At 44.9% G+C, this 26,917-nt stretch overlaps 1 protein-coding gene across 1 annotated transcript in view; it reads right to left on the reverse strand.

The window, feature by feature from the left end:
• Nucleotides 1–26,917, reverse strand: part of DDX10 (DEAD-box helicase 10) — a 168,454-nt gene that overhangs the window by 105,518 nt on the left and 36,019 nt on the right. The window contains exons 11-13 of the mRNA XM_035114420.2: nucleotides 22,010–22,097; nucleotides 14,266–14,354; nucleotides 8,838–9,258 (exon numbers count right to left, since the gene is read on the reverse strand). Of these exons, the coding sequence (XP_034970311.2) occupies nucleotides 8,838–9,258; nucleotides 14,266–14,354; nucleotides 22,010–22,097 (598 nt within the window). The remainder of the gene's footprint in view (nucleotides 1–8,837; nucleotides 9,259–14,265; nucleotides 14,355–22,009; nucleotides 22,098–26,917) is intronic.

Raw genomic sequence — 26,917 nt, forward strand, 5'->3', positions numbered from 1 at the left:
CTCCTACAGACAAGCTGGTGCCAAATGTTCTGTTTTGCTTTCCTTCGGATTACATCAACAAGGCCGAAACGGGGTGTGTGCCTTGTCATCTGGGCTCACTGCCCAGGCTTGCACCTAGGAGAGTTCACTTTGGTGCTTCTAATGCAGCAGAAACAACGCAGGAGGCAGCAATCAGAACAATATGGTAGAATGTGATGCTGATGACCAATACCAAGATGAAGGTCTGCCAGGCTTGTGAGTTGAGAATGCTGCTTTATGGAAGTGAGTCATGGGCAACTTACACCCGCCATAAGCGAACCCTCAATGACTTCCATCTGCACTGTGTCGGGAAGATTTGAGGCATCACATGGCAGGACAGGGTCTCAAACAAGCCCACCTTCCCAGCATGTTCACAATTCCATCTCAATGATGTCTCGGCTGGCTTGGTCATGTACATAGAATGGAAGATGGCAGGATCCCCAAGGGTGGGCTTTATAGGAAGCTGGCTCCGGGCACCAGGCCTGTTGGCAGACCAACTCTGTGTTATAACGATGTCTGCAAACATGACCCGAAGGCTAGCAACATTAACTCTGCCTTGCAGATGACCACAGTGCCTGGAGACAGGTTGTTTGCTGTGTATCCACAGCAATGACCAGAGGAGAAATGACTGCCGGGACGAGCGCAGAGAAAAGAAACAATATGATGCATCTGCACTAGCGAAATCGGACACCTTCATCTGCTCCAGCTGCAATAAAACATGTCTCTCCCATATTGGTCTCTGCAGCCACAGCAGGCGCTGGGATTCTCCAACAGTTTGACTTCACCCCTGAAGGCACACTCTTCCACTGTCTCTTTTTTTTAAAATTAATTTTTATTAAGATTTTTGAAATTTAAATACAAAAAATACAAAAACAAAGAATCAACAAAAAATGAACACACACCAATACACTTCAAATTCCATGTCCCATTACCACATCCAATTTACAAATAATAATAACAATAAAAAAATAAGTAAAAAAAGAAAGAAAGAAAAAACAAAAAAAACTAAACAATACATCATACTTCAAAATTTCTATAGTATCTATAATGGACCTCCACAGGGCCCCCCTCTAACGGTTCATTGCATATCAAACATCGCAGGTTCTAATCCTACTTTCATTCCCTATATACAAATTTCAATTTTCCTTGTACACTCTTCCACTGTCTCTTAACACAGACGGATGCCAATAGATTGCTGTGTACAACCTGAGGTTTAGAAGCCACACGCTGATGTGGCAGGCTGAGATTCTGCCTGCTTAAAAAAATTAAAATCACTTGCCTGTTAGATTGTATGCCCAATATTTAAGCCAACAATTTCCCTCTTTTCATTATTCCATCAAAATACATCACCAACTCCTACTCTCTCTTTCCCATATTTAATAGAGTTATAGAAAGTCTGTCAAGGAAATACGTGTTTCATAAGTTTTTTAAAGCTTTATTTAATTGTTAGGGCTGTCTTCATCACATCTTCCCCATTCAACATTTCAATTAGTTGCTCCTCTTGTTCGAGTCCTACGCATTCCTCCTACATACTGTTGTTGCATCCTTTGCCCCACTCACGGCCTATTTAAAAGGCCGTAAGGCTTTGCATTCCTATCTTTACTTCTTCCTAGTAATTTCCCTTGCCATTTTAAAAATTCACCACCATTGTTATACTTTTACCAAAAGACTCTAATATAAATAGCATTAAGGTCCTCCACAAGTGAGGACAAATCCTAAGATTTACCACTTATCCAGAAACTTAGGCCCGGCTTACACTTATCATCAGCTGTATGGGTGCTGCTGTGTCCAAGGTTGTTGTGATGCTGGTCAAGGAGGCTGTGTGTTTGGTTCTGGCAGTTTTTATATACAATCCAAGTAGCAGAATTCTGAAAGGGCTTGGTGCAACTTGCATGGTATGCCAAAACGGCATCAGGATGAACCAAAGTCGGGGAGGGACTTTACGTGGCTTTAAAAGTAATTCAGTTCATTAGTTCATTCTGATTGACCACAGTGAGAACAGGATGCTGAGCCTGATGGGCCAGGTTCCTACACATACGGCCTCCAAAAAAATGAACTCAAGGGAGTATTGCCAGCATCCGTCTGTCTCGAGAGACAATGGAATAGCCATTGGGAGTTAAGTCACACTGTTGCGAGAATTACAGCACCTGCTGTGGCTGTAGAGGCTGATATGGGAGAGACATGCTTTGTTGCAGCCGGGGCAGATGAAGGCACCTGATTTTGCTGGTGCAGACACACCATGGTGTTTCTTCTCTCTGCACTCTTCCTAGCAGTCATTTCTGATCTGGTCACTGCTATGGATACACAACCTGGCTGGCTGTCTCTAGGCAATACGGTTGTCTGCAAGGGATTCCCACATGGCAGGGTAGGGGGGTGGAACCACATCAAAGAGGAGAGCATGACTCCTTTTTTATTTGATTATCCATCTTATTCAGATGAGTAACCCTCAGCGCTTTCGCTTCAGACCATATATCTTCTGGGTGCAAACTACGTTCTATACAACCACCACCATTCTGAAAGCTTACTTTTGTTACTAGCTGGCGACCTCCACAATTTACTAGTCTTGGAAGACTATTAACATGCTCCTCCATCCCTCTCAAGAGCCTGAAACTGAGCTGAGGATATCTGCCTGGAGCCTTAGACCCCTCCTGATGCTCAGCTGTAACTGCATCTAACTACGAGGCCACAAAAAATCCAAGACAGATTCTTTTTGCTAACATTTTACTGTTTGAGTGATTTGTACTTTTTAGGAAATAAACCACTCCATTATAATTTCTATTTAGCATAAAAAGCATGACAACAACAACAAAAACACTCTGTAGATTTTCAGCAATGCAATAAGTCCTCTAATTAAAACAGCACAGCCGCAGAGCCACCTTTTCAAAAGAACGAGTTCTCCTATTTGCAAAGCCCACATAACACTTTTATGGAACTTGTGTGTTCTTGTAAAGTTTTCAAAAGAGGAAACAAATAGGTCCATTAGGAATCATTAAATGTAAAGTTATAAGCAGCATTTCCAAGCAAACTACTGAACACCAACACCTGTCTTTTCATCACTTCGTTCTCAATCAGTGTTAACTGGCATTGTGTGAATTGGCCTTCCCAAAAGTAACACCTCTCCATTCCACCTCAGACACAATTAACAACCAATCATTCTGTATAGTTATCAAGTTGATGTTCCTGTTGATGTCCAAGCAAGACATCAGCACAGTTTCCACAAAATGGTAAACTATGAATTAACATTACAAGGATGAGCCAAGCCAAAACTCAAGGAAATCAGAAACTTATCCTTCTGTTTTCGATTAACTACAGTTGAGGTTAGGATGTAATATTAATCTTAATTGTGGTTTGTTGTCAGCTTCTTGAACTATGGTTTGTAGTTTGTTCATTTAAAGATTAAATACAATTTGTCAGATTCAGGTAACAAGGCAACCTACAGGTAATGTAAAATAGAAGCAAAAGCTTCTGAACTCCTCCTCTTCCTCGAGGAGAGTGAAAAAACTAAGAGTTCCTTGCAACTCATCCTTGTGGCACTAAACCAGGGGTCAGCAACCTAAGCGGCCCATGGGGGCCGTTTAACCGGCCCATGGACGCCTGACACCCGCTCGGGGACCCCCGCCGCCCGCTTGGTCGGCTCCCGTGCGCTGCGCTAAACTGGTGTGGAGCAGAGCGGGGACCGCCTTCCACTACGCTGGCCGGCTTCCCATTGGCTGGGAAGCTGTGCACACCTCCTCCACGCCGAAAATAACGTTGGCACATGCGCGCACACACTCCAGCCCACCGCGGCATCTGCGGGACCGTGAACCGGCCCAAGCCACTAAAACTTTGCCGACCCCTGCACTAAACTATGGGTTGGTGTTACATCCAAACCACTTTACTGCCTTACTATGTCATTTAAGACAGATGTAGCTGATCCCCCCACTTACAGCATTCAATCTCAGCTTTAAACCTGTCCCCCAAGACTTCAGACCCTTCTCGCTTCAGTCATGGGTCTCTGCTCCAACAGGGAGAGCCACAGTTCTGGTCTTCGTTTGTTATTTCAAAAAAAGGGAGAGAGGGAATGCAAAAAAGAGGGGAAAGGGCATACAATAGCTAAATTTAAAGGACTGGCTGAAGCTCTGTGACTAATAAAATAGTTCATTTTATTTGAACTGTCTCTTTCCATATGCATTCTAACCTTAGCTGTCAACTTACATAAATTCAACATTCAATAACACAGACAAGTAGTTCTAAGAAAGTCACATACCCAACTCCAATTTGTGATAGACTTGGACAGTGCAGTTTAAGTAATCACATTTCCCTTATTACAGGAAAATGAAGTCAGTCAGCACTGCGATCTAAAGGCAAAGTCCTTGAGATAAATCCACTATAGAAGAAAGTGGATATTTTCAGATGAGGGGAAATGAAACTGATGTAAGCGATTCCTAGGGTCATTATTACCTAAATTTTGAAGAACGGACATAACTAATGCTGTAAAGATCCACAGCCTGAAAACCAGGGGTGATTAGAGGGCCCAGCTTGGAGCTGGCAAGGAAGGTGGGGAATTTTCCTTCTGGCTGCCTCATGCTTCCTTCAGAAAAACTATGATATGGGGTTTGGCGTTTATTTTGTTTCTTTGTTTACTTGTTGGTTCTACCTTTTAATATTATGTAAATTAACCAATACACTATCACAACTACTTAAAATTGAACTGGAACACTTTTAAGGGCTCTTTGTAAATAAGCTGGCCAACTGTAGAGCTTCCTGACACATAACAACCAACATGAAACAGAGGAAATAGCTCTCCTTTTAACAAATAAAAAAAGGTAAAGAAAGAAAGAAAACCCCAGTTGTGTCCGACTCTGGGGTTGTGGCACTCATCTCGCTCTATAGGCCGAGGGAGCAAGCGTTTGTCCGCAGACAGCTTCCGGGTCATGTGGCCAGCATGACAAAGCTGCTTCTGGCGAACCAGAGCAGCGCACGGAAACGCCGTTTACCTTCCCGCCGGAGCGGTCCCTATTTATCTACTTGCACTTTGATGTGCTTTCAAACTGCTAGGTGGGCAGGAGCTGGGACCGAGCAACGGGAGCTCACCCCATTGCAGGGATTCGAACCGCCAACCTTCTGATCAGCAAGCCCTAGACTCTGTTGGTTTAGCCCACAGCGCCACCTGGGTCCCTTTAACAAAGAAGCACCTTCCAAATCCATATAGAGACAAAATTATGCTTTTCTCAGCAGACTATCAGAACAATGGCAACCCATAATAGTGTTGACTTCAAGACCAATTCCAACAGATTGTTGGGTGGGGAAAGATAGTGCAGACTTTTTAAAACCCCTCAAAATAAATAAAGCAACTTGTTGCTTCCATGACAACTTAGTAAATGAGTTGTCAATGTAAGAAAAAGATGTGCCCAATGGAACTGATTTTTCTTAAAGGCTAAAATTAGAAAAAGCTAGTTTTGACATGCAGCGTATCTCTGCAATTTCTCTTACTTCTGAAAGAAATGTCAAGGCTCTCCACCTGACCCCACTCTGCAATGTAAAAATTAAGAATGCTTTGATGGTATTTCCTGCTTGGCAGGGGGTTGGACTGGATGACCCTTGTGGCCTCTTCCAACTCTATGATTCTATGATTCTACCTCATGGGCCAGACATTTCGTGAAAAATCATTGAGGAAGATATCGAATTTTTACCTTGTTCTGTTTCCCTGTTCTGAAGTTTTAATTCAGGGGGCGGGAAATGTTTCTAGCCCAGCAGACCAGATCTTTACCTCCCACTACTTGGCCAGATTTGACAAACTGGTGGAACCGCTCACCTGCCAATCAACTGGTATTATAATGAGATCAGGTGATTGACAGGTAAGTCATCCTAGCCACCTGTTAAAGCTGGCCCTTGGGGATGAGGGGAAGATGGCGACCAAGCGTGATACCCAACATGATATCAGATGCAAGGGAGGCAGGTATGGTTTAGGGCAGGCACCCCCAAACGTCGGCCCTCCAGATGTTTTGGACTACAGTTCCCATCTTCCCCGACCATTGGTCCTGTTAGCTAGGGATCATGGGAATCGTAGGCCAAAACATCCTGGAGGGCCGCAGTTTGGGGGTGCCTGGTTTAGGGGAAACAGTCTCACGGGTCAAATGGGGAAGGCTGGTGGGGCAAATGTAGGCTACAGGATTGAGATGAAGATTCCCCATCCCTGTTCAATAAGGTAAATAGGCTCCCCCAAATATCTGTATTCTCAATTTCTCACCCCTACCTTAGATAGGCATAGGTTCAGATGACTGTGTCATTCATATGAAAAAGGGAGAGGGAAAAGAGGGTGGGAGATACCAAGTATAACCCCCCCCCTCAAAGCTGCAAGCCGCAAAATGATCCTATGGTAAAATGTCCAGCAAGTTTCAATGAAGCGTTCCCCAGGTGCACAAAAAATATCAATTTATTGTGTGATTTCCACTGAAAAACTCTCTCAAGCTTATTAGATGCTGGTTTTCTGGAACTCAAGTAACTGAAACATTTCCAGGGACACATGTTGAGCCTGTTGCATCATTAAAGTTGCACTTATTTATTTTCAGTACCATTTTGAACCTTCCTTCTTTCCTTGCTCTCATTCCTAGGAGGCGAGCACCCAAAAGCTAAGCCAAACTCTCCCATAGTAAAAAGCCATAAAGAGCGTGAGTTTCTTCCTTAATCCTTCAGTGAAAGCTCATGAGCCGAACCTTTTTCTGGCCTTTTATGTATTTCATAATACGTATTTTCCCCATTTAGACAATTATTTTTTCTCAGCGAATATGATTCCATGCAATCATCTACCTCAAGAAAAATAAAGTGGGTCAATGTTCTCACCAATACATACCGCCAATTAAAACATTTCAAAAGGGAAAAATAATCATAAGTTGAAAGCACAAAGTATAACTTACGTTGTATGCTTTTTACGCATCAAATCTTATAGTGCCTATTTCTCTCTAATGAAATAAAAGCTGTATCATCTCTTCATTCTTAAAGCAATACCAAGATCCAAATATCTATGAGAATGCTGAAATAGGAGAATATAAACCTTTATTAACACTGTGCTTTAAAAAGCAATATCCCACCCAGTTATTGGAAGAATTCCTGAAAGCGAAAGTCTTGGAAAAAACAAAGTCTATGATGAATACTTATATTAACACAAATAAGATTTTGAGATGTTATGCCACAGAATTGAGCTGTTGGAAAGAGTTTTTTTTAAAAAGTACCCCATAAGGCACTGATGGTCCCCAACTTGGATGGCTTTAAAAGAGGATTAGGCAAATTTATGGAGGGCAATTCTATCAGTGGCTACTAATCATGACGGTTGTGTTTTACTTCCACTGTCCAAGGGACAGTGAGTACCAGTTTTTGGAAGTGGCAGAAGGGGAGAGTACTGCTGCTCTCATGTCCTGCTTGCCGGCTCCCCACAGTTATCTGGTTGGCCACTGTGAGAACAGGATGCTGTACAGTGGTACCTCGTTTCATGGACGGGATCCGTTCTGGAAGCCCATCCGTAACGTGAAATGCCCGCAACTCGAAGCGCGGTGTCTGCACAGGTGCGCGTCACGACTTGGCACTTCTGCGCATACGCGAAGCACGATTTAGCTCATGCACGAGCATCGAAAACCGGAAATAACTGGTTTCAGTACTTCTGAGTTGCTGCGGGACGTAACGCGAAAAGACGTAACATGAAGCGGACGCAACACGAGGTATGACTGTACTAGATTGACCACTAGCCTTGGATCAACAAGCTGTTCTTATGAGCTTCCTCACGACTCTTCCTCTTGGCCACTGGGAACTGTCATAGCCAAATGCTGGATAATATGGATTACATGCAAGTAGTGTTTCCCTAGGAGGGCTCAGTGATTAAGTTTTGCTAGGGGCTGGTTGGCTGGCTGCCATATCAGAGATTAGAGAAATTATGTTTAGAGCCATATCAGCCAACGACCTGGATGGGAAGGGGCTTAGATAATGTGCTTCCAGGGTGGAATGCTCCCAGAGTTCCTAAACCAGAAAATGTCACACCATAACTTTGTGAGGAACCTGATATTTTTTGAGGTGGGGCAGGGAAAAGGGAGTTTCTAGCCCACTAAAGCAATGAGGTTTGACTTGAAAGCAGTAGGTGATGCTGTAGCCTTTGCCACTCTGATTAGCACATGCAGAATGAAGTCACCAAAATGAGAAAATATATGCAAATCTTACTAGTCTGAATGATTTATATAGGTCACCAAATCCAGATTTTCACAGAGAAAAATCTGAGTTGTCTTACACACACACAGTTCATGTGTTCACAGAAAGCATTTTGAACAAAGATTTTGAACAAGCACTTCTGGAGGTGTTGGGGGGAAAGGCCCATGAGCATCATTCTCAATTTATAATATGTAGAGATGGACACAGCAATGTCTGCTTTGCATGTTTCCAATTATAAGTTCATTCAGTGATGTTTCAAGGAACTTTAATGGGGGGGGGGGAGATGGGCTTGCACCACAAAACCCAGAGGTGTAGGCAATCTGAAGGATAGCTGTGTATCTTCTAGTCCGGTGAACGCAAATTTGGTCAGTCTGCTTTCAAATGCGGACCAAATTAAATTGTCCTCCAGCCCTAATAACCTGTTGAATGGTCCTTCCAATTATTTCTGTGGTTTCCTTTACACACCCAAAAACAGGCATGGGAGACACTTCCCTGTTTTGGCCTACAACTCCCATTAGCCCAGCCAATCGTCAGGAATGATGGCAGATGTAAGGAGGGCACCATGCTGAGTTACATCAACTCTGAGTTACATCAACAACAATAGCAACAAAATCGAACTTTTAAGGAAAGGGGGGAAAACTTACTGGTGCTATTTTTTCTCCTGGTTCCAAGCCAAAGACATTCCGCCGTTTCACCGTCAGCACATCGAGGTCCTTAGTGTCATCGTCATCACTATTGCTCTCTTCAAAGAACTGCAGGCGTTCAGCTTCCGAACCCTTGACCGCTATGGGCTCCTCTTCAGTCTCAGTCTGAGCCTGCGATGCATCGTCCTCAGTTTCACTATCTTTGCTGGAGAGTTCTATGTCCTCATCTCCGCCCAACACAGCCGTTTTGCTGAAGAGTGCTCTGCATCTCTCTACATCATCGTTGGTTACAGAAAAGGGGGCATTTTGGGGCTCATCTGTTTGCTGCAATGGTCCTTCTTTTTCAGGCTCATTCTCAGGCGTTTTCTTCTGCAACTTCTGAAGAAATCGTACACGAGGGGCCACTGCAAGCCCGAGGGAGCTAGAAAACAGAGATGCATGATACTTAAGAACGGGGCTCCCTACCTTAAGCTTAAAATGCATTCCTCTACATTACAGCAGGACTTCCCAAACTTGGGTCTCCAGCTGTTTCTGGACTACAACTATCATCCCTAGCTAGCAGGACCAGTGGTCAGGGATAATGGGAATTGTAGCCTAGCAGCTTTATTTGGAACTGAGCAACCTTCAAAAGCAGCCCAGTGTAGAACACATCACAGTAGCACCTGGCACTGGCTTTCAACTGGTCGGTCGCGACTCAATAGCTGGCTCTTCCAAGGTGGGTTGCAGCAGGAGCACTACCACCACGCAAATACATGCATCTAAAAGATTAAGAGATGGGACCCCAAAGGCATGTTTGGGTTAAAATCTGATCCTGGGTCTGAAAAGGTGGACACCTGACCTGGAAGTCACCAGAGCATGGATAACTGTGGCCAGGAAACCTCTCTCACGGAGCAGGGTCCGCAGCTGGCATACAAGCTTCAGGATAGGGAAACTAGCTCCTGCATCAGCTTAATCCTATAATAAACTATAACCAGATGGCTGTTTCAGACTGACACCACAATGCTCAAGGCCATACACAGCTGGGGAGAACTGTGGGAGGCGCCATACTGATTTCCTGAACTCTAATGGACCAGTGAATGCTTTGGAATCCCAACCTAATTTTCTCCCTTCAGCTCTCCCTTTTAACAAAAGGAAAAGGCCAGAGCAAAATTTCTTTAGGATCTTTATTTTATATTCCAGACACCATTTAATTCAATAATTATGGAGCATAGCTTCCCATTCCCCTCTAGTGGAAGAATCGTGTAAAATAGTCATGAATGAAACTGCGCTTTGCTATGTGCACAATCTTTTCAAGCGCTACTGGGCACATTTTTTAAGCATTTCATTTGTAAACTGAGATGGAAAATAGCAAGATGCTTTCAAACCAAAGAAAAGGGTGAGGGAGTTCAAAATTAGATTTCTATGAGAAGAATCCTGAAATGTTTCGTCAGGCACTTATCTGCCACAGACCTATTGGTCTCTCTCCGGCTCCACTCTCAAATTAATTACTGCAGAACTGCATATAGTCTCTGCACAATTTGATAGAACTGTGCTCGCTATTTCAGGAGAGAGAGAGAGAGAGAGAGAGAGAGAGAGAGAGAGAGAGAGAGAGAGAGAGAGAGAGAGAGAGAGAGAGAGAACACATATGGGCAACTGAAACCATCACCCTTTCAGGAAATGGAGACAAGACAATGAATTTGGAACCATTTTAATATCAAAAGATAAACTCTTGCTAATCCCCAAGAGCGTAATGATTAGAACCGAGTATGAGGTTATACAGAATTTAAATGTGGACACTGGCAGGCAAAAGAATATTAGCTGATAATAAAATGGTCACACATTACTTTTTAGAACAAGGGATTCACATAGCCGGGAGAATTTGACAGTATTACCTTTTGACACAAACCTCATATGTTCTGGACCAATATATAGTGTGCTCTAGGTTTGGGGGGCTGTAGCTCTGTGGCAGATCTCATGCTTTGCATGCAAAAGATTCCGAGTTCAGTTCCCAGAATCTCAAAATGTCTGAAACCATACAAAGCAGCTCCCAGACAGTACAAACAATAAGGAACAAGGGAGAGCAAGGGTATTAGGGAACTGACTTATGCTGAGTTAACACCATTGCTCTCCCTTGTGGTGTTCCCACCACTGAGGAAGATGGCACCCACATCTTGGAGTGAAAACCACCTGGATGTGAGGTGTGAAATTCCTGGGAAGGAGACAATTCTGGGGTGACTGGGAGATGTCTTCCTCCATGAGACCTGAGGCAACAGTAGGGAACCTGTGGCTTTTTTATGTTGCTGGACCCCATCACCCCTGATCATTGGCCACATTGGCTGGGGCTGATGGGAGTTGGAGCCCACCTTATCTGGGAGGGCCAAACACTCCCCACCCATGACTAATGCTTAGATCTAAGTTTATGTTTAGGAGAGCATTAGACACGCCCTACTTTATTCTTTCTCCTGTGCCAGCATTCGACTTATGCATTGAATAGAACAGTAAGTTGCACACATACGGTCTGTGTCTAAATATCACTGAGCACTCATCTGTGTGGGGGGCCGGGAACAGGTGGGTGCAGCTGCAGGAACAAACAGGCAGAGAGAGAGAGAGAGAGAGAGAGAGAGAGAGAGAGAGAGAGAGAGAGAGAGAGAGAGAGAGAGAGAGAGAGAGAGAGAGAGCTGTTCGGCAGTGGAATTTGCTACCAAGGAGTGTGGTGGAGTCTCCTTCTTTGGAGGTCTTTAAGCAGAGGCTTGACAGGCATATGTCAAGTATGCTTTGATGGTGTTTCCTGCTTGGCAGGGGGTTGGACTGGATGGCCCTTGTGGTCTCTTCCAACTCTATGATTCTATGACCCAAATTCAAAATATTTAGAAAAACATTATTTACGTGTCTGTTTTCAGTAACTGGAGTGCATTCTGTCAAAACTGTGCTTTTAAGTTCCTAGTTAGTAAACCAACATCAAATCACTGTTCCTTACTTCGAACACAATGGGAAACCAAAGGGCGAGATTGACTTTTCCTGCCCTATCAGCCGTTCCATCTAGATGTTGCGACGCTTGTGCAGACAGAACGACTGGAAGAGTGTGGTGTTGAATTCCACCCAGAGTTTTTAATCTACGCTGGGACAGAAACCTGTGCATGAATTGAGGAACGAGAAGATAGTTCTCATTCCAGATTCAGAATCACAAAGTTGGACGGAACCTTGGGAGGTTGTCTAATCAAACCCTCTGCTTTAGGCAGGATCTGCAATGCAACTACACCATTCCTGACAGAAGGCCCTTCAGCCTCTGCTTGAATACTTCCAGTGAAAGAACACCCAACATATCTGGAGGCAATCTTTCCTGCTATCTAACACCTCTTACCATTAGGAAGTTTATTCTGGCATTTAGCCGAAATCTGCTTCCCTACAATTTCCACCTGTGCTTGTAGTCCTGCCCTCTGGAGCAACAGGGGAAAAAAATTCTGCATCTTCTCTATGCAACAGCCTTCAGATATCTAAATGCAGCTCTCGCATCTCTCCTTAAGCTTATCTTCTCCAAACTATGCTGTGGTTCAGCAAACTAGGAATGTTACATCTGAACTGGGCCTAAGGACCCAATCCTGTGCCTTTCAATATCCATCCCATGGTTCACACGATCTTGCGTGCAAGAGGTTTTCCAGACTGGTCCCTCTTATCTATGCACACATATTGCTAGACACAAGGGAGAGTCTGGTGTGTGTGTGTGTTTGTGTGTTTCAGTTTAAGACACCATAAAACTATCTTGTAACAGATACCTCTGAAATCTGTCCCTCAAGCAGCTGCATTTTCAAAGTGCTAACTGCTGAGTTGTAGGAAGCAAGCTTACATCAAGCATCCTTATCTGGCATGTCAACACCAGAATAATGGACGAGTCTTTTGAAGGGCAAAATTTTAATTCTGGTTTCCGAGAATAATCTGATTCGCATCGTATCTTGAAATGCCATCTGATGTGTCCACTATGTTTTCTTCTTGGCAGTTTGTAGATATTGCCCTTCTACCACCCTGCCTTAAAAACGCTTAACAAATGTTCTTTGCATGAAAGCAATTTGCTATAATAATCCCAATTCCTCCAAAGTGTCTCTCATAGCCAGGTTTCAGACTTATTAATGACAATGTAATGGTAAAGATTCACATTGGTATTCAGGAACGGCACGGCAGGGTTTAAAGGTGGACGCAGGCTTTGCTTTAATACCTACTGTATGCAAAAAAAATCGACCTAGTAAGCAGTTCTGATAAAGCTCGTAGAGAGAGGAAGCCCATTGACTTCAGACCTAGATTTCTGAACTGACTGAGCCATTAGGATTCATTATGTAGAATGGGGGCTGTGGTTACAATGAAAGAAGCACATTTTTTTTGCCTTAGCCACAGGTACATATTTATGCTGTTCAAGTAGAATGGCTCTTAATGTGCAGTCCCTTTCCTCTGGAACCAGAAAACAAGAGACCATTCTTAATGTGAGATTTCCTCCGTGCTTCCTCTGATCTGGGCTGAACATGGAAATGCCCATGAACAAACTATATGAAGGCACAATTGGCAATACAACTGCCGCAGCCATGATTGCGCCCAAGCAACACAGATTCTAGCATTTTGGGCAGCTTCCCACCAAGCAGGCAAATGAAAGGTCATGATTCTTAACAAAAAGGAACCAGGAAACTTCCAATACCATGGTCATACGTGTGATGTAGATGGTGTGACCTCAGAGCCAGAGATTTTCCAATTCAATTTTGTCTTAATCCACAAATTCATACTATTTTCTGAGCACACATGTCCTACTTGCAGTATGGGGACAACAGTGACCTTCTTTAGAAGGCCACCTTAAGGATTGCTGATAAAAAGGCATGAAAAATGATCCCAACTGCAACCCTGATAGGAGAGTTAGCCAAAAGGGCCATATTATGAGCACATATACGGAATCAATGAAATTCTCTGGTGGGCAGGCAAGGAGAGGAGAAGGGATCCAGAGGAAAGAGATGCAGCCCAGGCAATTTAGGGAGGGAACCAGGAGATACAGGCAAGAGAGCAGCACCCAGGCAAGGTGAGGAATGGGGAACTGAAGGATGGAGATGTGAGCAGGGAAGCAGCCCAGTTGTTGAGTCACAGAGATAGGGTGGAGAGATGTAAAGGGAGGGGAGCATTGGTCAGGTACAAAGGGAATGGGAGTAGGCAGGGTTCGTATTCCATAAAATATATTTATACAAGTGTCGCACTCATAAGCGCAGCTTTCATATTATTCTAATGAGAGGTGGCATATATCTATTTCAAAATGAAATAAATAAAATGTATGCATCTCAATCTTTCATTCCTAATTCAAAACACGGAATGAAAATTGGTTTGTGCAGTTCAAAAGAAATCACACACTCCCTCCCAGCACCACCCAATCCAATTTTTTAAATTAGCATTTTTCGTAATGATTAGGGATAATAGCACTTACAGGGCATATTCAGCAATGGGCAACTTGAATACATCAAACACTTCCTTGTTCTTCATTAGGTAGACCGATCGCAGATAGGAAACAAAACACTACCAGAAAAAGAGAAAAGAGGTTTTTGTTTAAAAACAGTAAAAAAAAAAAAGGCACACAGATACACTCCCCATCTAAAAAGAGATCCAAAATGTTAAAGAACCAAAATTAGCACACTGCATTTCAGCTAAAACTAATTAGTCTTATAAAAACAGATTATTCTTTATTGCATTATGAGTCCCAAAGTTAAGAGTTTGTTTCTTTTTTCAATTATGCTTTATATGCGTTTTGAGCTTTGGGGAGTGTTGCATTTCCAAACTTCTCTCAGTGGTTATGGTATCTACATATTAAATATGAAAACATAATCACAGGAACCTAAAGAGTACATGGAAAATCAGGAGGCCAACATCAAGGGCTTGTGGACTCAGACTGTGAACCTAAGAATTTGAAGGCAAGGAGACAGCCAAGTGAATTATCATGGATTCCGTGTGCTCAGAGCCCATCAAAGGTACAGATATAAATGCAATTTTAAGAAAACACCAATTAAATTACTGAAAGGTAAGCTTAACTATGGCTGCAACCTTAAACACAGTAACTTGGGAGTAAGCCCCACTGGAACTTACTCCCAGCCGCTAGCTGACATTTCAAACCTCAATTCTCTTTTTCAGTGTCTCTGCACATTTTTATGTTCTCATCCACCTCTCACTCAATGCCCACTGGCCTTATAGCAGGCTTCTTTCCTTGCCTTTCAAAATAACCTTTTCCTCTCCTGTATTTCTTAAAATTGAAGGTATCTGTTCCGTCCTTGAAACCCCCTTTTAAACTGCTAATAGAACTTGTGGTATGGGATGCCTTTGCCGTTAAAACCCATCTTTTGAAGCAACAACAAGAAGAATTGTAGTAACAGATTTTGCTTGTAGTTTCATGTTACCCAGACTGCAATAAAACACTGGAAAATCACTTCTATAAAACCGAATAACCTGCTGCTACCAGCATGCCCTTTCGTTTGGCTGGTAACTCAAGTGTATCATTCATTAAATCATACTGTTTATGTTTCCACAGAACTGTTCTGTAATTTTTGTTTGGGAAAGGAGAGGGGGGCGGGAAACCATTTTACAGATATATTCACTGGCTCACGTACGGAATCCTCATTTGCTCTTGCACTGCCTGCAAACTGCTGCTGAATTTTTCCAATCTTAACAACACCCAATAGATTTATTAAATTATTATTTACAATAGCTCACTGCTGTTTGTTTACTCAATCGCCATCTCTCTCACACATGAACCTTGATCTACACTATACAAAAATCCTGCACTACAACCACCTTTCTGCTTGCATTTTGCAGAGTATCGGTCAAATTAAATTGATGCAGTTTTGCTTTTATGTAACAACCATTAGTGCCGGTGGCTACATCCTGTTTACAGCCCCCAGCCTCATCTTATGCACCTTCCAAAGTCCCCTGAAGCTGCTCCATTCTTTTACCCCGTCAAAATTCCTTCCTTCTTCATCGCCTCTCATCCCCACCTTATAACTTATTTATAAGTTATATAAACTTATGCATTTAAGGGTTGGCAGGCCCAGCATTTTGGTACCCAAGGAAAACCACAAAACGGTGCTCCTCTCTCACCAGGGTGAGTGAAGATCTACATTGGAAACAAGTGAGGGAATCAAATCAAGTCAACCTTATCCAATGGTTGAAGTAGGAATCAGGGGGGGGGGCGCTCTAGAGGTGGCATGGACAGGTGTCTGCTGAGGAGGAGGCAGACCCTCCTGTCAAGGAACGTGTGGCAGCAGCATTCATTGGAGGCCGGGTCTGCTGCCCCTGTGGTCCTGCCGCCTGAGGCGGTCGCTTCACCTTGCCTCATGCACGAGCTGGCCCTGAGGACTGGGAAGTCAAGCAGAGTGTCTCCATCCAATTAGCACTGTCTTCCCTTAGTGACACACAAGGATACCAGCAGGAGCAGTTTTACAGAACGGGCTACATCTCCTGCATATGCATAAAGCAGGGGTCCCCAGACTTACCGGCGTTTGGGCCGGTTCCCACCGCGCCGATCGCGCAGCGGGCTGGAGGATGGGGGAGCGCGTGCCTGTGCGGGCCAGCGGGCGGGGGAGTGCGCGCCCGTGCGCATGCGTACGGGCGCTTACTGGCGCGGCGGCGTGCTTCCAGGGTGGAAAAAGCGCCGAAAATCCGTTGTGCGCATGCGTATGGGCCTCCCCCGACCCGGAAGTGCACCAGAAATGACCTCTTCCAGGTCGGGAGAGGCCCATACGCATGCGCACAAAGGATTTTCGGCGCTTTTTTCCCGACCCAGAAGAGAGCTGCCACGCTGCGCGCCATAAGAGCGCGGCGGGCGTCGTCGCGGGCCAGATTGGCAGGCCAATTGGGCCGCATCCGGCCCCCGGGCCGTAGTCTGGGGACCCCTGGCATAAAGTCTTCTGTTCAATCCCTTAAACTCCAGATAACAGATTACTGGGAAGGGCCTCTGCTTGCTAGATCAGGAATGAGAACCAGTGGTCCCTCCAGATACCATATTTGGACTACAACTCTAACCATTCCCTACAGCATTGCCAGATTGAATTTTGATGCGTTCTATACCATGGTAGGCAGAAGTTCATTGCTGAAAATGCTGGTATTAAACATGAACCCCATACAGTCAACTGGTATATAATGGTTAAAAAGGGAAAATACTATTGCAGTATTTAAAGAAGAGGAAAGTGTTTATATTTTCATGGGATGATGCACTTAATATATATATTTTATGCACTTACGCAACAACGTGCTGCTTTTTCTTTTAATGTGGTTGCTATAACCAAAGTTGAAGCAATAAAGCTTGATTGAATTCAAAATCCAATTTGGCTATTCCACCGCAATATCTCTAACAGTGCCGCAGGGCTTGATGACAAAGTGATGGATACATGCTACTCGACTACCGAAGGCTCCCACAGACAGAACAGACTCAGAAGAGGCAGTAAATATAGCAATCCACTCCTGCGCAGGAGAGACATTTTGAGTTGGAGATAATATAAAAGTTACTCCTCTGTGGGCTGCTGCAGAGATATACCATCAGGCCACTTTTAACCACAGTTAAAAGATTTTTTTTAACAGGGCTGCTGCTCCTACTCCTACAGCCTTAGCTGCAGCTATGGGAACCAACATTAACTATAGCTAGATAAGTAGATAAACGCTCTGCTTTAACCAGGACTCTTTCAACCAAAGTCCGGTTAACAGGGAAACCTCGTCAAACTTAACTGCAGTTAGTGCCAGCGTGTATGTATGAAGTCTTTAAACACAATTAAAGGAGGACGGGGAGAATTCACTCCTGTGAAGTAGGCACAAGGTCATAAGGCAGGTGTTGCTGAACTACAACTCCCATCAGCCCCAGAAAGCACGGGCAATGGCAGGGATAGTGGGAGTTGTAGTAAGAACACAAATCATTTGATGCGGCACTTTGGAACTCCCTGCCTATTGATATCAAGCAGGTGCCTTCACGGCATTTATCATAACCATCCCCTCCCCTCCCCTCCCCTCTGCCTTCATTTAAGCCATTTGAAACTGACCACAAGCCTTCAACAGAATGGAAGAACAGACTATATTTTCGCAGTGCTAGGTCCATTTGTGGCCGACTCTGGGGTTGCGGCGCTTATCTCGCATTATTGGTCGAGGGAGCCGGCGTACAGCTTCCAGGTCATGTGGCCAGCATGACAAAACTGCTTCTGGCGAACCAGAGCAGCACACAGAAACGCCATTTACCTTCCCGCCGGAGCGGTACCTATTTATCTACTTGCACTTTGACGTGCTTTCGAACTGCTAGGTGGGCAGGAGCTGGGACCAAGCAACGGGAGCTCACCCCATCACGGGGATTCGAACCACCGACCTTCTGATCAGCAAGCCCTAGGCTCTGTGGTTTAACCCACAGCGCCACTCGCATCCCTATGTTTCGCAGTGCTATGCAGCAGCAAAAAGCAGTTTAAATAAAACAATAAAAATTGGATTTACAAGGCAGGTTCATCACTGGATCTGTCAGCTGTGACAAAAGCTCTTGTTTGAGCTCCTTCCATTGCTATCCCAAAACTCCAAGATTATTTCACTCCACTCAATTTAATTTTATCTATCTTTTTAGAAGGGTTTTTAAAAAATGGCTACACAAAAGCTGTTAAATGAGAAAAGGCTATTGCTGCTTCTTTTTTTCAGCACAAACCAAAGTATTCTATTCCGTTCTTCCATTCACATTTTCCTGTTGTTGCTACACACTTATGATCCTGTCTTATATAGTTGACAAAAATCAAAAATACACAGCTACGTGCTTTTACACGACATAGCTAAGCACTCCTGGTTTGAACCTCAACAAGAAAATATTGCGAAGAAAGCAGGTGCTATCCGTAATACCGTGTTTCTCATATTTTAAGGCATCCCCAAAAAATAAGCCATGACAGGATTTCAAAGGGTTGGTGAAAAATAAGACATACCCCGAAAATAAGCACTATCGCAAAGCCCCGACCGAGCGAGAGGCGAAGGCGCGGGACCCAGCAGGAGCTCCCTGCCTGCTTCCCCAAGCCGTAGCGCATCGGGGGACAGAGCCGAAGATCGGCGGGCGCTCCTTGCTGGGCTTGACAAGCCCGGGAAACAGCGCCCGCCGATCTTCGGACCTGTGCTGTGTGACAGGCGGGGGTGGGGGGGAAGCGGAGATCGTGCTCCGCTCTCCCCCCACCCCCGCCTGTCACCGAAGATCGGCGGGCGCTGTTTGCTGGGCTTGACAAGCCCGGCAAACAGCGCCCGCCGATCTTCGGACCTGTGCTGTGTGACAGGCGGGGGTGGGGGGGAAGCGGAGATCGTGCTCCGCTCTCCCCCCACCCCCGCCTGTCACCGAAGATCGGCGGGCGCTGTTTGCTGGGCTTGACAAGCCCGGCAAACAGCGCCCTCCGATCTTCGGACCTGTGCTGTGTGACAGGCGGGGTGGGGGGGAAGCGGAGATCGTTCTCTGCTCTCCCCCCACCCCCGCCTGTCACCGAAGATCGGCGGGCGCTCCTTGCTGGGCTTGACAAGCCCGGCAAACAGCGCCCTCCGATCTTCGGACCTGTGCTGTGTGACAGGCGGGGGTGGGGGGGAAGCGGAGATCGTGCTCCGCTCTCCCCCCACCCCCGCCTGTCACCGAAGATCGGCGGGCGCTCCTTGCTGGGCTTGACAAGCCCGGCAAACAGCGCCCGCCGATCTTCGGACCTGTGCTGTGTGACAGGCGGGGGTGGGGGGAAGCGGAGATCGTTCTCCGCTCTCCGCCCACCCCCGCCTGTCACCGAAGATCGGCAGGCGCTGTTTGCTGGGCTTGACAAGCCCGGCAAACAGCGCCCGCCGATCTTCAGCCCTGTGCTGTGTGACAGGCGGGGGTGGGGGGGAAGCGGAGATCGTTCTCCGCTCTCCGCCCACCCCCGCCTGTCACCGAAGATCGGCGGGCGCTGTTTGCTGGGCTTGACAAGCCCGGCAAACAGCGCCCGCGTGCACTTTATTAAAAAATAAGACATCCCTTGAAAATAAGCCATGTCGTGTTTTTTTGAGGAAAAATTAATATAAGACATGTCTTATAATATGAGAAACACGGTAAATTATAATAAGGTAATAAACAAAGGGTTTTCCAGCCAGTGAGCAATCTGGCACATTCCACAAAGGCAAAATTATCTTGAAAAGTATTGTCATTTTACATAATGAGCTGTTCAGGCACTATATGTTCCTATTTCTCAGTTATCACCACATCATTAATCTAGCTTTCTAGGCTTGGGAACTAGAGGCATTTAATTTTATTTCTTTGAACTTCTGCACTGCCCATTCATTATTCCTCAGAAAAAGGCAGTGTGGCATAGCGGTTACTGTATTAGATGTTAGCCCTCTTCACCTCTTTTACCTTGGCTGTTGACAGATAAGGTATTGCCACCAAAAGAGCTGGATTTATACCACTAAAATTGGCAGCTGGTACTAGCTGAGAGGATGCTGGCGTTCCTGATCACTATTACTACCCACCAGCACTGTAGCTCATTCCAGAATTCCTGGCTCTGCAGAAACCCAGGCAAAAAGTTTAAAATAAACAGCAGCCAAAGGGGCTGCAGGTTCTGAATGCTCCTCCGTATTTTTAAGCTTATTTAAAGTTCATGAAAAATCCCTCTCTTCATCTCTAGCAGATGTTCCACGGAAACTAGGAAGCTTGATAAAAGTCCAATTTAATACACAGAAGACCCTGACTGCCCAGGTTCACGCAGAACCTCCCGTGGCGTGGCAGAACTGACATAGATAGAAAATTGCGTGGGATTTTCTACACCAGGCATCCCCAAACTTCGGCCCTCCAGATGTTTTGGACTACAATTCCCATCTTCTGTGACCACTGGTCCTGTGAGCTAGGGATCATGGGAGTTGTAGGCCAAAACATCTGTAGGGCCGCAGTTTGGGGATGCCTGTTCTACACCATAGTTGAGATACCAACATGCTGTTGGCCTGTAAGTTTCTCCAGCCTCAGGCAGCATGGTCAATGGTCAGGGGTGATGAAAGCTCCAACCATATCTGGAGGACAACAGGCTCCCTTATAGCCCACCCATCTGGCTGGGTTTCCCCAGGCACTCTGGGCGGCTTATAGCATGTCTAAAAACATAATAAAAAACACCAGGCATTAAAAACCTCCTGATACAGAGCTGCCTTCAGATGTATTCTAAAGGTTGTGCAGTTCTTTATCCTCTGGACATATGAAGGGAGAGCTTTCCAGTGGGAGGGCGCCACTACCGAGGAGGCCCTCTGCCTGGTTCCCTGTAACTTTGCTTCTCACAGTGAGGGAACCATCGGTAGATCCTCGGAGTAGGACCTCAGTGTCCAGGCTAAGCAATGGGGATGGAGATGCTCCTTCAGGTATACAATGGTACCTCGGTTTACAAACACAATTGGTTCCAGAAGTCTGTACTTAAACTGATGTGTACTTAACCTGAAGTGAACTTTCCCATTGAAAGTAATGGAAAGTGGATTAATCTGTTCCAGACGGGTCCGCGGAGTATTCAACCTGAAGCACACTTAACCCGAGGTATGAGTGCAATTGGTTCCGGAAGTCCGTACTTAACCTGAAGCGTACTTAACCTGAAGCGAACTTTCCCATTGAAAGTAATGGAAAGTGGATTAATCCGTTCCAGACATTTCTGCAGAGTACTTAAACTGAAAATACTCAAACCGAGGCGTACTTAAACCGAGGTATGACTGTACTGGGCCGAGGCCGTTTAGCAGGGGTAGGCAACCTAAGGCCCAGGTGCCGGATGCGGCCCAATTGTCTTCTCAATCCGGCCTGTGGACGGTCCGGCAATCAGCGTGTTTTTACATGAGTAGAATGTGTCCTTTTATTTAAAATGCATCTCTGGGTTATTTATGGGACATAGGAATTTGTTCATTCCCCCCCTCCTAAAAAAATATATAGTCCGGCCCACCACATGGTCTGAGGGACAGTGGACCGGCCCACAGCTGAAAAAGATTGCTGACCCCTGGGTTTAGGGCTTTAAAGGTCAGCAGCAACACTTTGAATTGTGCTCAGAAATGCACTGGAATCCAGTGAAGATCCTTTAGGACAGGAGGTGCTATGCGGTCCTGGCGGTCGCTTCCAGTCACCAGTCTTGCTGTTGCATTCTGGATTAGTTGTAGCTTCCAGGTCACCTTCAAAGGTGTATACTAAGAAAGTTTCATAATAGACAGCTTACCCGTTGTGCTCTCTCTTTCAACTCTTGATCTTGAGCCAAGAAGGACTGCATCTTTTTCTGAATGTCCATAAGCTTTTCAGGATTGATTCTAGAGGGTTGGGGGAGATGGAGGGGGGAGAGAGAGGGAGAGGGAGATCAGATTGATATAAGTGGCAGGATTTTCTCTATCATGGCCCCATCCCTGTGGCAGACCTTCTGCTTGGCTTCATTCCAGACTATTTTTAAACAAAGTTTCATTCTGCTTTTTAATTGATGGTAGTTTTGTTGAAAGATGGTATAAAACAGTTTCAAATGAATAAATATCTCCTCCTAAAGGGTCACAGACTCCTGTTCAACAGGTTCAAAAAAAAATTCATTTCATTTTTATTTTTTTAAAAGCATTACTTCAAAATAGTTAAAAGGTACTGCCCATCTGAACAAAACTCAGCTGAAATTATGTCAGGCATGAAGACCGTTCTCCTCCCATGAATAATGCAGGGAAAGCAAACAGAAGCTCAGGCCTTTTATCTAGAGAACAGTTTAAACTGGAAGAGCCAACGATTTTTCAAGGTAAAGCCACACAATTAACATTAAATTGCTTCTTGAGCTTATAAAAAGGTGGAAAATTGAGCTCATACTGAAGGAGGGGGGGAGCAAAATATACAGCAACAATACCTCACATTGACACGGTATCTCTCATGAGAAAACAGTATGAGGGTTCAAACCCCCCCCCCAGCACTTAAATAAGACTCTTGCTGGGAATTTCCAGAGCCTGAGGCATTTCTGCAGAACTGTGGCTTCGCAGATAGGTAGTACACCAACTGATGTGGAGATTAAAGCTGTATTATTCAAAAAATAATAATACCCAACAATAATTGCATGAGGGAGGAGAGAGGGGCTGTGTTTGCTCATCCTGCCTCTTCCCCACCATGTGCCATTATCTATTATTATTATTATTATACCACCTTTCTTCACAAGATCTCAGGGCAATTCACAAGAAAGAAATACATGGTAAAACCACAAATAAAACAAAACAACAAGACAACCATCCCCCCTCCCACAAACACGTTTAAAAAGCTATAGAACAGGCATGTCCAACAGGTAGATCGTGATCTACCGGTAGATCACTGGACGTCTGCGGTAGATCTCTGGTAGATCATTGGCTCCCCCAAAAGAAGCTGAACAACTGTGGCTCCCCTAAAAAAAGCAATGTGGTGTCCACAGATTAGCATTAGGAGTGCCACATGGCACTATTTTGTCCCCAGTGATATTCAGCATCTTTACAGTGGAACCTCGGAAGCCAAATGCCTGTAAAATCAAACGTTTCGGCTCCCGAACAATCGAAAACTGGAAGTGGTTGTTCTGGTTTTTGAATGATTTTCAGAAGCCAAACATCCGGCCAAACATTCCAGAACGGATTCCGTTCAACTTCCAAGGTACGTCTGTATCAGTATTTCCCAAACTTGGGTCTCCAGCTGTTTTTGGACTACAAGTCCCATCATCCCTGATCACTGGTCCTGCTAGCAAGGGATGATAGGAGTGGTAGTCCAAAAACAGCTGGAGACCCAAGTTTGGGAAACCCTAGTCCAGGCATCCCCAAACTTCGGCCCTCCAGATGTTTTGGACTACAATTCCCATCATCCCTGACCACTGGTCCTCTTAGCTAGGGATCATGGGAGTTGTAGGCCAAAACATCTGTAGGGCCGCAGTTTGGGGATGCCTGCCCTAGTCTATATGAAGGCACTGGGAGCCAGTCATTAGGAGTTTTGGAGCAAGGTGTCATCAGTACAGTACACTGATGAGACCCAGCTCTTTTTCCCTAGTACATCTGAGGCAGAAGAGGCTGTACAAGCCCGGGACAAATGCCTGGATCCAGTGGTGGACTGGACAATGCCTCTTGTTTGTATACATGGAGGACAGAGAGGTGTTTGTAAACATGTGTAGAAACGACTACTGCATTTGCTGTTCCACCCACTTTTGCCTCTGGCCCCAATCACTGCTGGCATGAGGCCCTCAGAAAATTGCCCAGAAGGCATTGCCCTCAGAAAATTGCCCAGAAGGCATTTTGTGGCTCAAAATGTTTCCCCACTGCTGCTCAAAAGAACTCTGCTCTTTCTTAATAAGTTGGAGAAGTGAGGAGAAAGCAGCAGCGCAATGGTATCCAGCAAGGCTAAATGTAATGAATACAGGAAGGGGAACAAAATACCCAAAAGGAGAAATAACTGGCTAGGCGGCAGAAGCATTCAGAATCTACAGTGTACATAAACAAATTGAATATGAGTCAGCAATGTGATGTTGTGGCTGGAAAGGCCAGTGCCATTTTTAGGTTTTATCAGCCGGAGAATGGTTGCCAAGAACTGGGGAATAATAATGACATTTTATTCAGCATTAGTGTGACCTGATTGGAATGCTGCTGTGAGTTCTGGGCACCAGGTGTCTCAAAAGATACTGGCAAGCAGGAAAAGATTCAGCAGAGAGGTACAAGGACGATGCAAAGGCTGAGACGGAAATCCTATGTAGCTAAGAAATAAAGAAAAAGAAAGCTATGTGCATTTAGCCTAGAGAGGAGGAAACATTATTTACTGGCGCAGGCAGCAGAGATGGAGATGCCAATATCCTTTTCAGATTTTGGAAAACTATCAGAAAGAAGGTGGAGGAGGGAGTGTTTCCACCCAACATGCTCTGAATAGGCCACATACAGCCAGTTTGCAAGCAACGCTCAGCCAAACTACAGCTTAGTATGAACATGTGGGCTCCCAGAAAGGAATTTGTGGCTGCTATGGTCCTCTTCCCTCCTGCCATGTTGCTGTGAGCTAAGCTAAGCATGGTGTCCAAACCCGGAATCATGGTTTGTCTCACTCCAGACAAACCATGAACTGTAACCAAACATTGTTTGGGCAAACTATTAGACCAGGTTTGGGTAGCTTTGTTCACACCAGTGCAGCTGCAGAAGGACCAGGGGCAGGAGCACAACAGCTTCAAAATCTTCCTCCAGAAACTCTCCCATTTGCGGAAAGGCATGGTTTGGCTGAGCATCACATGCGAGCCAGCTGAAAGTTATGCTTAAAATCACACCAAGGTAGATCTTGGTTAAATATTGGGGGCATGTTCTGTTAAGAGTTGTTCAACAAAGGAAAAGCTGGCTGAGAAGAGCTAGGATCTCCTTCTTGTCAAGGCATAAACTGGGAAAGGAGGCTGGGTATTCCAGCCTAGCTCCTGGTGCAAGACAAAAGGATGGAACAGGAAGAAACTCCTGCCTCCCTTAGCAGCCAACTGCACACCTGAACCAGAAATTCACATCTCAGTGCACAGGTGTCCTATGTGGTGAGATGCCAAGTGGACAGGTTGGCCCATAGGGCTCCTGTACAGGTTGAACTTTGCCTGTTACCCATATAAATATTGCAAGCTAAGTCAATTTACATCTCCTCCTGCTAGCAATGAGTTATGTGGAGCACTGACCCCTGGAAATCCTATTGAGCTCTCTTCCGGTTTCTGAGATTTCCCCAAACTTGACTTGAACATTCTTATGCCTATCTCTTCACAGCCACATAGACCAGAAGCTTCTCTCTCAAAGCAAATGAGATCTGCAACCAACACTAAATATGATCTGTATTTTTCTCCCCATTCCACCCCCACAGTGTTTTCCACGGCTCATCAGTTCCACAGCAAAAATGAGCTCCTCTCCACAGTAAACCATTTAAACCACCTTGGCAAGTCATTATATCCCTTTAAGAGAGAGAGAAAAACAAAGGCTAAAAAGGGCCATTTACAAGGATTTGCAAGCTTTACTGCATCCCCACATTATCACCCATGATTTAGAACAGTATTGTAAACAGCATTACTGAAAGCCTATAACTACTTCAGTGGAGCATGTGAACCGATTTCAACGCATATTGAGTGACTGAGATATTAGGCACCAAATGGTAATTAGGTCTGTATGCATGAAGGTATGAAACAGATGTCATTACAAGTACAGAAAGGAAACTATCAGTGCACTCAGTTGAACCTTCCTCAGAGGAAAAGGGCTGGAAACAGAACTAATACTACAGAATAAAAAAATTCCTTCAGTAGCACCTTAAAGACCAACTAAGTTTTTATTTTGGTATGAGCTTTCGTGTGCATGCACACTTCTTCAGATACTTCAGTATCTGAAGAAGTGTGCATGCACACGAAAGCTCATACCAAAATAAAAACTTAGTTGGTCTTTAAGGTGCTACTGAAGGAATTTTTTTATTTTACTTCGATCCAGACCAACACGGCTACCTACCTGTAACTAATACTACAGACTTAGCACTGCCATGTTTCAGATTAGCATTTTAATACAGCAACGCAGGAATCTGTGTATTAGAAGCAGTGTTCCTCAAACTTGTGAACTCCGAGATGCTTTTGTCCTGAATTAAAACCAGAAGCACACTTCCTTTTTCCTTTCTTTGAAGAATTGGGCATTTTGCCTAAGTCCTAAATTCACCAGAAGGATGGGAAGTTTCTGCAATTTTTCAAAAGGAGGGAGGGGGAAATGTTGGAAGGTCGCTATGGGGGAGTTTAGCACGGGATAGAGTCTTCTCTGTTCCTTTTCGCCCTTTATTTTCACTAGTGAACATTAGAAAGGCATCCGAAAAGAAAGCTGTTGTGGCGTTTGAAGCAAACAGCTTCTCTGCCCCTGCCACAGACAGTATGGACCTAGATGGGCCAGTGATCTAGCCTGGCTTAAAGGAAGCGTCCCACATTCATTCTGCGAGAATGAAGCAGGGTAGCAATCCATGCAGGAGGTGCAACAGGAAGTCTTTTCTGTGGATGGGCAATTCTATCACATCTATGTATTGGAATAGATTGGACGTTCCATTCACATCTGATGCAGAGAATGGAGGAGGCTTACCTGCCTGCATAGGAAGAGTCTGCTTTAGATTAACCGCAGTTTACTGTGTTGAC

Source organism: Zootoca vivipara, chromosome 4 (genome assembly GCF_963506605.1).
Source record: "Zootoca vivipara chromosome 4, rZooViv1.1, whole genome shotgun sequence".
In the NCBI taxonomy this organism is placed as follows: Eukaryota; Metazoa; Chordata; class Lepidosauria; order Squamata; family Lacertidae; genus Zootoca; species Zootoca vivipara.